At 41.7% G+C, this 14996-nt stretch overlaps 1 protein-coding gene across 1 annotated transcript in view; it reads left to right on the forward strand.

Moving 5' to 3' along the window:
- The window catches only part of LOC122928254 (ankyrin repeat and KH domain-containing protein 1-like), a 259680-nt gene that overhangs the window by 160731 nt on the left and 83953 nt on the right, over positions 1–14996 (forward strand). The window contains exon 19 of the mRNA XM_044280911.1: positions 6178–6323. Within this exon, the coding sequence (XP_044136846.1) occupies positions 6178–6323 (146 nt within the window). The remainder of the gene's footprint in view (positions 1–6177; positions 6324–14996) is intronic.

Genomic DNA, 14996 nt, shown 5'->3' on the forward strand with positions numbered 1-14996 from the left:
TGTGTGCGAAGTAGTTTGAAATCAAAATCTGTAAAAAATGGCCGGTGAAATCCGAAAGGTGATCTTTGGAATGTGTGCCCCTTTGCCCACCTAGGCTGCAGAAAAGTGTCACACATGTGGTATCGCCGTACTCAGGAGAAGTTGGGGAATGTGTTTTGGGGTGTCATTTTACATATACCCATGCTGGGTGAGATAAATATCTTGGTCAAATGCCAACTTTGTATAAAAAAAATGGGAAAAGATGTCTTTTGCCAAGATATTTCTCTCACCCAGCATGGGTATATGTAAAATGACACCCCAAAACACATTCCCCAACTTCTCCTGAGTACGGCGATACCACATGTGTGACACTTTTCTGCAGCCTAGTTGGGCAAAGGGGCACACATTCCAAAGATCACCTTTAGGATTTCACCGGCCATTTTTTACAGATTTTGATTTCAAACTACTTCTCACGCATTTGGGCCCCTAAAATGCTAGGGCAGTATAACTACCCCACATATAACTACCCCACAAGTGACCCAATTTTGGAAAGAAGACACCCCAAGGTATTTTGTGATGGGCATAGTGAGTTCATGAAGTTTTTATTTTTTGTCACAAGTTAGTGGAATATGAGACTTTGTAATAGCGGAAAATGATGATTTTTATTTATTTATTACAAAGTCTCATATGCCACTAACTTGTGACAAAAAATAAAAACTTCCATGAACTCACTATGCCCATCACGAAATACCTTGGGGTGTCTTCTTTCCAAAATTGGGTCACTTGTGGGGTAGTTATACTGCCCTAGCATTTTAGGGGCCCAGATGCGTGAGAAGTAGTTTGAAATCAAAATCTGTAAAAAAAAAAAAAAGACCTGTGAAATCCGAAAGGTGATCTTTGGAATGTGTGCCCCTTTGCCCACCTAGGCTGCAAAATAGTGTCACACATCGGGTATCGCCGTACTCGGGAGAAGTTGGGGAATGTGTTTTGGGGTGTCATTTTACATATACCCATGCTGGGTGAAATAAATATCTTGGCAAAAGACAACTTTTCCCATTTTTTTTATACAAAGTTGGCATTTGACCAAGATATTTATCTCACCCAGCATGGGTATATGTAAAATGACACCCCAAAACACATTCCCCAACTTCTCCTGAGTACGGCGATACCACATGTGTGACACTTTTCTGCAGCCTAGGTGGGCAAAGTGGCACACATTCCATTTTTTACAGATTTTGATTTCAAACTACTTCGCACACAATAGGGCCCCTAAATTGCCAGGGCAGTATAACTACCCCACAAGTGACCCCCTTTTGGAAAGAAGACACCCCAAGGTATTCCGTGAGGGGCATGGCGAGTTCCTAGAATTTTTAATTTTTTGTCACAAGTTAGTGGAATATGAGACTTTGTTAGAAAAAAATATAAAAAATAAAATCATCATTTTCCGCTAACTTGTGACAAAAATTAAAAAGTTCTATGAACTCACTATGCCCATCAGTGAATATCTTAGGGTGTCTACTTTCCGAAATGGGGTCATTTGTGGGGGTTTTCTACTGTCTGGGCATTGTAGAACCTCAGGAAACATGACAGGTGCTCAGAAAGTCAGAGCTGCTTCAAAAAGTGGAAATTCATATTTTTGTACCATAGTTTGTAAACGCTATAACTTTTACCCAAACCATTTTTTTTTTTATCAAAGACATGTAGAACAATAAATTTAGCAAAAAATTTTATATATGGATGTAGTTTTTTTTGCAAAATTTTACAACTGAAAGTGAAAAATGTCATTTTTTTTGCAAAAAAATCTTTAAATTTCGATTAATAACAAAAAAAGTAAAAAATGTCAGCAGCAATGAAATACCACCAAATAAAAGCTCTTAGTGCGAAGAAAAAGAGGTAAAATTCATTTGGGTGGTAGGTTGCATGACCGAGCAATAAACGGTGAAAGTAGTGTAGTGCAGAAGTGTAAAAAGTGGCCTGGTCATTAAGGGGGTTTCAGCTAGCGGGGTTGAAGTGGTTAAAGGGGTTGTCCTGGTTCAGAGCTGAACCCGGACATACCCTTATTTTCACCCCGGCAGCCCCCCTGAGCCTAGCATCAGAGCATCTCATGCTCCGATGCGCTCCCGTGCCCTGCGCTAAACCGCGCAGGGCACGGGCTCTTTTGTTTTCAATAACAGTGTTCGGTGAAGTCACTGGCTCTGAGGGGCGGGCTTTAGCTCTGCCCTAGCCGTTTTACTGCCTAGGGCAGAGCTAAATCCCACCCATCAGTGCGGGTGACGTCACCGGGGTTCCTGTCAGCCCCATGGAGAGCCCCGGTACGTCACTGGAACTCCTAAAAATGCCTTTGCCCTGTGCAATTTAGCGCAGGGCAAAGGAGAGCATCGGAGCATGAACTGCTCCGGTGCTCCTGTTAGGGGGGCTGCCAGGGTGAAAATGGAGGGATGTCCGGGTTCAGCTCTGAACCCGGACAACCCCTTTAAAAGATCTTTGCTAGGGCTCATCTGTCTCCGAACTTAATGTAAACAGAAGACAGAGGGGCAGTCCTTCACACTGCATGTCTGCATTAGGCTTCAGAGTGAGGAGGCGTGTCTTTCAGTAATCCAATCTGATTGGCTGGCAGGAAGCTGCTGGCTACAGCAAGTGTGTGTGGGAAGTAAGGGAAGGCAGTTTTGGCCTCAGAACTGGCAGAGGAGCCATCTTGAGAAGATCCTCATATTGTAGGATTCACAACAGCCGTAACGAAGGGGAAAACAAAAGGAAAACGGTGGTATGTGGTATAAGGCCCCTTGCAGAGAATCGTGTCCGGATTATGTCAGGTTGCGTTGTCTGCAATCAGGGAAAATCGTGCGAGTAGGTATGCAATTGCAGATTGCTTTCCGATAAGTTTTTATTGCGCGGATGCAATGCGTTTTTGCACGCGCGTGATAAAAAACTGACTATGGTACCCAGACCCGAACCCGGACTTCTTCACTGAAGTTCGAGTTTGGGTTAGGTGTTCTGTATATTTTATTATTTTCCCTTATAACATTATAACATTTTCCTTATATACAGAATGCCTAGTAAAATGTGGCTTTAGGGGTTAAAAAAAAAAAAAAAAAATTTTTTTTTTTTTTTTTACTCATCTCATCCACTTGATTGTGCAGCCGTCCGGCATCACCTTCTTTCAGGACCTGCCAAAGTACCTTTGATGTAATCGCGCTCACCACGTGGTGACGGCGCAGGTCCTGCGTAGAGATGAGCGAACTTCTGTTTTAAGTTCGGCGTCTAAAGTTCGGGTTTGGATTAGCGGAGAATCCCGATCTGGAACCGGATATGGATTCCGACTTCCGTTGTGGTCCGTGGTAGCGGAATCAATAATCGGCCATTATTGATTCCGCTACCACGGACCACAACGGAAGTCGGAATCCATATCCGGTTCCAGATCGGGATTCTCCGCTAACCCGCCCCCGAACTTTAGACGCCGAACTTAAAACAGAAGTTCGCTCATCTCTAGTCCTGCGTGAACAACAGGATGAAGAGCGTTAATATATATATATTTTTTTTTAACCCCCTAAAACCACATTTTAGTAAGCATTCTGTGTAAAAAATGCTATTATTTTCCCTTATAACCATGCTATAAGGAAAAATAATATAGTAAATTGACTTTTATCAATAATCTCCTAGCAACCATGCGTGAAAATCGCACCGCGTCCTCACTTGATCACGATGCTTGCGATTTTCATGCAGACCCATTCGTTTCTATGGGGGCCTGCGTTGCGTGAAAAACGCAGAATATAGAACATGCTGCGATTTTCATGCAACGCACAAGTGATGCGTGAAAATCACCGCTGAACAGCCCCATTCAAGTGAATTGGTCCGAATTCAGTTCGGGTGCAATGCGTTGAAGTCCCAAGGTGGGACAAAAAATAAAGCCCCCCCCCCCCCCCCCCCCAAAATAAATAAAAGTTCAAATAAAAATAAACAAAAACGGCATTTTCCTATGGCTCAGAATATGGATACACTAAAACATGATTTTTAGTTTTTGTTTTAAAAAAGCTGTTATTGTGTAAAACTTACATAAATAAATAAAAAGTATACATATTTGGTATCGCCATGTCCGTATCGACTGGCTCTATTAAAATATCACATGACCTAACCCCTCAGGTGAATACCGTAAAAAATTAAAACTGTGCTAAATAAACCATTTTTTGTCACCTTACATCACAAAAAGTGTAATGGCAAGCGATCAAAAAAATCATACGCACCCCAAAATAGTTGCAATCAAACCGTCATCTCATCCCGCAAAAATCATACCCTACCCAAGATAATCGCCCAAAAACTGAAAAAACTATGGCTCTCAGACTATGGAAACACTAAAACATGATTTTTTTTTGTTTTGTTTCAAAAATGAAATCATTGTGTAAAACTTACTTACCTAATATGTATACCTTTTTTTTTTTTCTTTTTTTTTTCATGTATCGCAGCGTCCATGACAACCGGATCTATAAAAATACCACATGATCTAACCTGTCAAAAAATAAAAACGGTGCCAAAACAGCTATTTCTTGTTACCTTGCCTCACAAAAAGTGCAATATAGAGCAACCAAAAATCATATGTACCCTAAAATAGTACCAACAAAACTGCCACCCTATCACGTAGTTTCTAAAATGGGGTCACTTTTTTTGGAGTTTCTACTCTAGGGTTGCATCAGGGGGACTTCAAATGGGACATGTCAAAAAAAACTGTTCAGCAAAATCTGCCTTCCAAAAACCGTGTGGCATTTCTTTCCTTCTGCGCCCTGCCGTGTGCCCGTACAGCGGTTTACGACCACATATGAGGTGTTTCTGTAAGCTACAGAATCGGAGCCATAAATATTGAGTTTTGTTGACCCTTGCTTTGTAACTGGGAAAAATATTTTCTCTATTTTCCATTAATTCTTGTGGAACACCTAAAGGGTTAACAAAGTTTGTAAAATCAGTTTTGAATACCTTGAGGGGTGTAGTTTCTAGAATGTTTTTTTTTTTGGGGGGGGGGGTGATTTCTATCTGAACCGGTCCTTGAAAAGTGGGTTTTTGAAAATTTCAGAAAAATTTCAAGATATGCTTCTAAACTTCTAAGCCCTGTAAACATCCCCAAAAAATAAAATGTAATTCCCAAAATGATCCAAACATGAACTAGACATATGGGGAATAGTTTTTGTTGTTGGAATTGCTGCTGCAACCAAATAGTGAAAAAAAAGCATGGTCTCTGTGGACATTTAAGAATCTGCATAGGCTGTCCACCATCTCCAGATCTTGAAAAATGTTGCCATTGTATTAGAAAGGCTACTACTGAGTTGCTCATTAGTCATGGATACTGTAAATAGAGTAAGGAATCGGAGTATGGGATAGATTATTTCTTACAGGCAGAAGTCAGTTTGACTGATAAACTTGGCTCAAAGGTTAGATGCTTTATGGTGCAACAGAGCTTCTCATGGGTTTGTATTGAGATGCATATAACATGGTACGTGCCAGGCCATATACACAGGACCAGAAGCATACATGTGGACAAGTCCACCATACACGAGCATGTCCGTATTGGATTTGATTAAATAATTAGCTGTATAGCAGAAACAATATGTGCTATACATTTAGTTACCATGTACCATTGTCTAAGAATTTTGTAGATAGAACGGACCTTATTGGTGTTTTGGGAGCAAAAAGATTATAGGCAGATTTACCATTTATTACAAACTAGAAAAGTGGCATGAAAAAGTGAAACGGCGTGCTTGTGACCTTTTTTTTTATTTATTTTTATTTTTAATTTATTTTTATTTTTTATTTATGCCATTGGTGCAAAAATTTTGCACACATGCATTTCTCCGCCAGCCTTATCGGTTTCCCCTAAAAAGGGCACGGGGAGGAGGTGGTGCCAGCAGCCCTGCCACTTCTATCATCTTTCATTAAATAACACTAAAATCAGGGGCTGGCTTAGATAGCTGTATAAGCGCACTGACTGCTGGATGCCGAGTCTCATTTATGACGAGGCAGCTGCCACCTGATCAGGTCTCTTTCCTATTTAATAACATAGATATGGGTAGAATAGTGAGCTACACTGTTCAATGAGGAGTAAAAAGGGCAGGTACACCCTGCGCTTGTGGAGCTGTTTGACAGATGCATTTAAAAGACGTAAACATTTGTTTTGACATTTCATATGTAATATGTATATTGTGCTTTCTTTAGGTTTCACTCCTCTGATTTTGGCAGCTACAGCGGGACATGCTGGAGTAGTTGAAATTCTTTTAGATAAGGGAGCAGATATTGAGGCACAGTCTGAACGCACTAAAGATACTCCTTTGTCCCTGGCATGTTCTGGGGGTCGTCAAGAGGTGAGCAAATGTGTCTCTCTCCCCTTGGGGGAGAGTTGATGATCCATGTGCTTTCCGCATCTGTATGTATGTTTTGCAAAAAGGTAGATCTTCTACAAAATCAGCGGGTCCGCAGGAAAAAAAAATAAAACAACGTATGCCACACAGATGCTATACATATTTTGTGGTTCTGTGCAGTGGCGTATCTATCACAAGGCAAACAAGGCATTTGCCTAGGGCGGCACTTGCCAATGGGGCGGCAAAATGCCTTGTTTGCCCCTCGTCCCATCCGTCTTATATGCCGGTATACTCAGAAGATCCGATGGTATATTCTAACACCCAGGCATTCCCATGGTGACGGGACGCTTGCCTGGGGGTTAGAATATACAGGGCCACGCCGCTCACTCACTGACTTCACGCGCCTGCTCCTCCCACTAGGCCGCGCAGGCGCGTGACGTCAGTGAGTGAGCGCCGCCCGCCCGCACTGCCTGCTGTCACCGGAGCTAAGACAGAGTAAGGTATCCAAGTAAAGAGATCAGCAATGATTAAAGTTAAAGTTACTGATTAGTTTATAAATGTACTCCTGTGAGCGTCGGGGAGGGGGATCTGTGGATGGCACTGTTTAGGGGAGGGGGATCTGTGGATGGCACTGTTTAGGGGAGGGGGATCTGTGGATGGAACTGTTTAGGGGAGGGGATCTGTGGATAGCACATAGGAAGGGGTGGGGTTTAGAGAGAAAGGGGTTTGGCTATGACAGGAAGGGGTGGGTCAAATTTATATTAGGGGGGTGCCCGAGTTTAGTCTCGCCTAGGGCAGCACAAAACCAAGATACACCACTGGTTCTGTGTTTTGTTAATCGCAAAATATATACAATTGTGTGCATGAGGCCTAAATTGTTAATAAAAACTAGGGTTCAGAAGATCTCTATAATTCACCTCCAAGGTTATTTGGAACTTTTGCACCTCTGGGGGCCTGTACAATTTTCACACTTTTGACCTTTAAAAATAAATTGACTTAGACCTCCTGCACACAAACGCATTTGCAGATCTGCAATACACGGGCGCCTTTCCGTGGGCATCCGCATCACAGATGCGGACCTATTCCCTTCAATGGGTCTGCAAATCCGGAGATTCGGAATGAAAGAACGGAAGCACTACAGAGTGCTTCCTTGGGGTTTCGTCCTGTACTTCCGTTCCGCAAAAAATGGGAACATGTCCTATCTTTTTGAGGAATCGCCAGATTGCAGACCCATTAAAGTGGGTCCGCAATCCCATTAAAGTGGGTCTGCTGCGGCTGCTCCACAGTCGGTGTTCGTGCATTCCGGCGCGCAACACGACCACGGGGTGCACACGTTCTTGTGCAGAAGGCCTTACATAGATTTTAATGCCTGATCAGGTTTGTTCAGTTTTGCCAAACGGCCCCAAAACGCTACTTGCAGCGGTTTTGTCTGTGGCCCCAAAACGCTACTGAACTGATGCATACTGATGTATCCTGATTAGTTTTGACCCAAATTGGCAATGAAAGGAAACAAAACTGATCTGTTTAATTCAGGTTTTGAGGTCCTTTACCTGATCTCAAGACCTGAATTAAATACGCAGATGTGAAAGTAGCCTTAAACCTATGCATATATATACCACAGGCCAATATTTGTTTACATGTATATTAGGACACCTTCACACCTGCTTTACTAATCCAGCAGGCTGTTTCCGCAGAGGAACATCCTGCCGGAACTAATCAGATCCGACCTAGCTGAATAATGCCATGCCCTGCCAGACTCCATTGTCTATCATGGCAGGGATCCAGCTGCTTTCTGGCATAAATGCTGAGTTTTATCTGGAGAAAAAGTTGTGCATGCACGACTTTTTGTCTTACTGAAACCCGGCTTTTATGCCAGAAAGTGGCAGGATCCTTTTTGACGTTCTCAGGTGGTGCACTGCATTGTCCAGCTATACCACATCTGATGATCTCTGGCAGTCTGTTCCTTTTGCTGGAAAAGCTTGCTCAATTTCTAATTGTATATGTAAATGTGGGATTGGTTCACAAGTGATTGGTCGCACTACTGTATGGGGGAACCCGGATGGGTGCTCACAGCCCGCAGATTCACCCAATCTAACAAGCAAAAAATGTATACAAAAGAAAGGGCTGGGCACTCACTATATCTGGTAGCCGTGGTACTTTATTGAATAAAATAAATAATTATATTATTAAAAAACACATATTCTAACACGCATACATACACCAATAATAATATCTAAAATATATATAATCACTGTAACACAATGGTAAAAAGGACCTATTAGATATATATAAAAGAACGGATGTGGCCAATAATTCGCATATATGGAGGATAGGAATAGTCCAAAACTATCCGAATGTTCAGTCCAATATCAGAAGTGTGCCATATACAAAAAAGGACGGATGAAATAATCGATCAGATATCCTAGGATCTATTGCAGAGACTAATAGTCTGTGTAGTTATAGTCCTGGGTTCAAATATATTTGCACAGTTCAAGGTAACAGCGTTAACTTCCAAATGGATTATTTGTCGATTTATATTATAGTTCAGTCTACTCACATAATGAATGTACTTAGGCGGCTCAGATCAGCAGTCCGCGGCGTCCCGCGTAATGGTCAGGGTATGATCTCCGCTTGTACGTGTGAGCCTCGACTTCACAGTGGAATAGTCTATGATAACTCCTAGTGGATTTCACAAAGGGTTTTCGACAAGCTGTTTTTCAATTGAACAATCAAAGTTCCTCACTTACTGGCGCCAGCAGTATCTTTATAGTCCACAGCTCTGCAGGTATGCGATCAACCTTCAGTGTATTTTCTCCAAGAAGGGTCGAAACTGCAAGAATTGGTGGTCCTTAAGTCCAATCGGGGGTCCAGTACCAGACGCGTTTCGGGGCTCTTAGTGGCCCCTTCCTCAGTGTTTTTTTGTATATGGCACACTTCTGATATTGGACTGAACATTCGGATAGTTTTGGACTATTCCTATCCTCCATATATGCGAATTATTGGCCACATCCGTTCTTTTATATATATCTAATAGGTCCTTTTTACCATTGTGTTACAGTGATTATATATTTTAGATATTATTGATGTGTATGTATGCGTGTTAGAATATATGTTTTTTAATAATATAATTATTTATTTTATTCAATAAAGTGCCACCGCTACTAGATATAGTGAGTGCCCAGCCCTTTCTTTTGTATATGTAAATGTAGCACAAACAAAATCACTAGTACTGGGGAGACCAAAAATCAGGTTTTAAGCTGTAATTGCACACCTTGTTAAAGTCAGTGTGCCTCTAAATGCTATAAACTGAAACGGACAACCTAAGGACTGAATTTAGCTGTTTTACAGCCATGTCCACCTTTATGTAATTTTATGGCAAGCAGAAATAAAATAAAAAATGCTTAAAATTACCATTGCATCCAAAACTCACATCAAAACAGAGGTCCACATGCAAAAAATGGAAAATAATTTAACAGGTTATGCAAAGCTTATATACCACAAGTATATACATCAAGAGTGTGTGCTCTTAAAAACACAAACTGTGGATATGCACTAGTCGGCTGTCATCTGCAAATGTGTTAATGATACTCCGTACTTTTCACTTAATAAGACACACTTAGGTTTTAGAGGAAAAAAATATTTTTCATAAGGCCTCAGAACATACTCCCAATCTTGATCACACCCCCAAATAAGACATCCACATCAGAGCTCAGATGAGACCCCCAATTAGTGATAAAATAAATGAACTAACCTCTCATCCGGTGGTCTCTTCTGCATTTACCGCTCCCTGGTCTTCTCTAGGCCTGCCCTGCAATGTGACCTGTCTTGACGCTGTATGCAGTCAGGACTCGTGCAGTGCTTGGAGGAAGACCCAGGAGCGGTATGTAGAAGCACTACACTCACCACTCCCTGCACCTTCTGCTTACTAGTGATCACTTTTTAGAATAAAAGCGCTCACTAGTATTTGCTTTATAAGACACTGACGTTTTTTCCCCCCACTATTGCACACTGTAACAGCTGCTGTAACAACATCTGCGTTATAAGAGTGCACCCCATATGCAAAAAAATATGTACTGTGCTATTAACTTTGATCGAAGGCTTCCCTATTAAACACAGTGGCATGAATATGCTTCTCAATTTCTCACAGATAACAGATGTTTGCAGGGTCTGCTATTATGTCAGGCTACAGAAATCTAAATTCCCCCCCCCCGTATTGCATTCTGGGGAAGGCATGAACCAGTCTCTTATGGCTTCTATTAAGCATCTTCATGCCTCCTTATCATATTGCTGAGATAGTGGTTATATCAAAAGATATAACATACATCAACTGCAATGTATATATGTCAGTTCCCCTCGTCCCCATCACTGGTAGCATACTTTATTCTAGTTTCATGTACAACAGATATATTATATGACATGATGTCCTCAATTAAGTGCGCATCATTCAACTTGCGCGGTCTAAATACCCCTCAAAAGAGATCACAGGCACTCTGCATTTAATTAAAGAAAAAATCCGAACAGATATTTGCTTCCTACAAGAGACCCATTTTAAAGAGGGTTGCATTCCCAACCTGCCCAATTCACTTTTCCACTTATGGTATAACAGCCCTTACAGGAAAGCATCCAGAGGAGTGAGTATACAGTCAGGTCCACAGATATTAGGACATCAACACAATTTTAGCATTTTTGGCTCTATACACCACTACAATGGATTTGAAATGAAATGAACAAGATGTGGTTTAACTGCAAACTGTCAGCTTTAATTTGAAGCTATTTACATACAAATCCGGTTAACGGTGTAGGAATTACAACAGTTTGCATATGTGCATCCCACTTATTAAGGGACCAAAAGTAATGGGACATAATACTTATAATCATGAATCAAACTTTCACTTTTTAATACTTGGTTGCAAATCCTTTGCAATCAATTACAGCCTGAAGTCTGGAGCGCATAGACATCACCAGATGCTGAGTTTTATCCCTGGTGATGCTTTGCCAGGCCTCTACTGCAACTTCTTGGGGCATTTTCCCTTCAGTTTTGTATTTGGCAAGTGAAATGCATGCTCAATCGGATTCAGGTCAGTTGATTGACTTGGCCATTGCATAACATTCCACTTCTTTCCCTTGAAAAACTCTTTGGTTGCTTTTGCTGTATGCTTTGGGTCATTGTCAATCTGCATCTGTGAAGAGCCATCCAATGAGTTCTGAAGCATTCGGCTGAATGAGCAGATAATATTGACCGAAACACTTCAGAATTCATCCTGCTGCTTTTGTCAACAGTCACATAAATAAATACAAGAGAACCAGTTCCATTGGCAGCCATACATGCTCACGCCATGACACTACTACCACCATGCATCACTGATGAGGTGGTATGCTTAGGATCATGACCAGTACCTTTCCTTTTCCATACTCTTCTCTTCCCATGACTCTGGTACAAGTTGTTCTTGGTATTATCTGTCCATAGGATGTTGTTCCAGAACTGTGAAGGCTTTTTTAGATGTCGTTTGGCAAACTCTAAACTGGCCTTCCTGTTTTTGAGGCTCACCAATGGTTTACATCTTGTGGTGAACCCTCTGTATTCATTCTGGTGAAGTCTTCTCTTGATTGTTGACTTTGACACACATACACCTACCTCCTGGAGAGTGTTCCTGATCTGGCCAACTGTTGTGAAGGGTGATTTCTTCACCAGAGAAAGATTTCTTCAGTCATCCACCACAGTTGTTTTCCGTGGTCTCCCGGGACTTTTGGTGTTGCTGAGCTCACCGGTGCGTTCCTTCATTTTAAGAATGTTCCAAACAGTTGTTTTGGTCACGCCTAATGTTTTTGCTATCTCTCTGATGGGTTTGTTTTGTTTTTTTCAGCCTAAAGATGGCTTGCTTCACCGATAGTGACAGCTCTTTGGATCTTATCTTGAGAGTTGATGGCAACAGATTCCAAATGCAAATAGCACACTTGGAATGAACTCTGGACCTTTTTATCTGCTCATTGTAATTTGGATAATGAGGGAATAACACGCACCTGGCCATGGAACAGCTGAGAAGTTAATTGTCCCATTACTTTTGGTCCCTTAACAAGTGGGAGGCACAAATGCAAACTTGTAATTCCTACACCGTTCACCTGATTTGGATGTAAATACCCTCAAATTAAAGCGGACAGTCTGCAGTTAAAGCACATCTTGTTCTTTTAATTTCAAATCCATTGTGGTTGTGTATAGAGCCAAAAATGTTAGAATTGTGTAGCTGTCCCCAAAATTTTGGGACCTGACTGTAGCTATAAACAAAAAGATACTCTTCATCCACATACTCGCCCAGGCGCACCCAGAAGGCCGATTTTATATTTGTGAAGGGAAAGATAGGAGGAGATTCAATTTCTTTGGCTAGCCTGTATGGCCCTAATAGAGAGCAGCAAAGATGGGTAGAGAAAACTCTCTGAAGAGGTTTGACACGTTTGCAGGGGGGTTCAGATTGGTGGGCGGAGACCTGAACGTAGCACTATCTCCAATGCTAGACACATCAGAGGGTACGTCACAGCCCACTCCAAGCATCCCTAGGACATAGTGGCGGAAATAATTATTTGACCCCTCACTGATTTTGTAAGTTTGTCCAATGACAAAGAAATGAAAAGTCTCAGAACAGTATCATTTCAATGGTAGGTTTATTGTAACAGTGGCAGATAGCACATCAAAAGGAAAATCGAAAAAATAACTTTAAATAAAAGATAGCAACTGATTTGCATTTCATTGAGTGAAATAAGTATTTGAACCCCTACCAACCATTAAGAGTTCTGGCTCCCACAGAGTGGTTAGACACTTCTACTCAATTAGTCACCCTCATTAAGGACACCTGTCTTAACTAGTCACCTGTATAAAAGACACCTGTCCACAGAATCAATCAATCAAGCAGACTCCAAACTCTCCAACATGGGAAAGACCAAAGAGCTGTCCAAGGATGTCAGAGACAAAATTGTAGACCTGCACAAGGCTGGAATGGGCTACAAAACCATTAGCAAGAAGCTGGGAGAGAAGGTGACAACTGTTGGTGCGATTGTTCGAAAATGGAAGGAGCACAAAATGACCATCAATCGACCTCGCTCTGGGGCTCCACGCAAGATCTCACCTCGTGGGGTGTCAATGGTTCTGAGAAAGGTGAAAAAGCATCCTAGAACTACACGGGAGGAGTTAGTTAATGACCTCAAATTAGCAGGGACCACAGTCACCAAGAAAACCATTGGAAACACATTACACCGCAATGGATTAAAATCCTGCAGGGCTCGCAAGGTCCCCCTGCTCAGGAAGGCACATGTGCAGGCCCGTCTGAAGTTTGCCAATGAACACCTGAATGATTCAGAGAGTGACTGGGAGAAGGTGCTGTGGTCTGATGAGACCAAAATAGAGCTCTTTGGCATTAACTCAACTCGCTGTGTTTGGAGGAAGAAAAATGCTGCCTATGACCCCCAAAACACCGTCCCCACCGTCAAGCATGGGGGTGGAAACATTTTGCTTTGGGGGTGTTTTTCTGCTAAGGGCACAGGACAACTTATTCGCATAAACGGGAAAATGGACGGAGCCATGTATCGTGAAATCCTGAGCGACAACCTCCTTCCCTCTGCCAGGAAACTGAAAATGGGTCGTGGATGGGTGTTCCAGCACGACAATGACCCAAAACATACAGCAAAGGCAACAAAGGAGTGGCTCAAGAAGAAGCACATTAAGGTCATGGAGTGGCCTAGTCAGTCTCCGGACCTTAATCCAATCGAAAACCTATGGAGGGAGCTCAAGCTCAGAGTTGCACAGAGACAGCCTCGAAACCTTAGGGATTTAGAGATGATCTGCAAAGAGGAGTGGACCAACATTCCTCCTAAAATGTGCGCAAACTTGGTCATCAATTACAAGAAACGTTTGACCTCTGTGCTTGCAAACAAGGGTTTTTCCACCAAGTATTAAGTCTTTTTTTGTTAGAGGGTTCAAAAACTTATTTCACTCAATGAAATGCAAATCAGTTGCTATCTTTTATTTAAAGTTATTTTTTCGATTTTCCTTTTGATGTGCTATCTGCCACTGTTACAATAAACCTACCATTGAAATGATACTGTTCTGAGACTTTTCATTTCTTTGTCATTGGACAAACTTACAAAATCAGTGAGGGGTCAAATAATTATTTCCTCCACTGTATTCACAAGAGATTATTGGAATCTCGTTTGGTAGATACGTGGGGATTACTAAACCCAGCTGAACGAGACTACACATTCTTCTCGGTCCCACACAACTCCTTTCAGAGACTAGATTAGAGACTATCAAGAGACTCTTTTTTTTTTTTTCAGAAAACCATATAGACCTATTGCAACAGGTAAACATAGATCTTTTTACAGTTTCAGATCACACACCCATCTCCTCATCATTGATCCTTAGAAACTTGCCCCAAAAACAATGGACCTGGAAGTTTAATGAAACATTAGACAGAGGTGAAGATTTTAGGTCTCTCCAAACTAATCTCCAACAATTTTTCCATGAAAATAAACCTAAAGATAAATTATTGACTACCGTTTTGTGGGTCTCCCATACTGTTTAGAGGGGAACTCATTGCGCAAGGTTGCAGAGTCAAAAAAGACACAAAGTCTTGCACTCTCTGTTCACACAAATTGCAACCATAGAATCTCTCCACAAACGCTCAAAAG

This window comes from Bufo gargarizans, chromosome 2 (assembly GCF_014858855.1).
Source record: "Bufo gargarizans isolate SCDJY-AF-19 chromosome 2, ASM1485885v1, whole genome shotgun sequence".
NCBI classification, from domain to species: domain Eukaryota; kingdom Metazoa; phylum Chordata; class Amphibia; order Anura; family Bufonidae; genus Bufo; species Bufo gargarizans.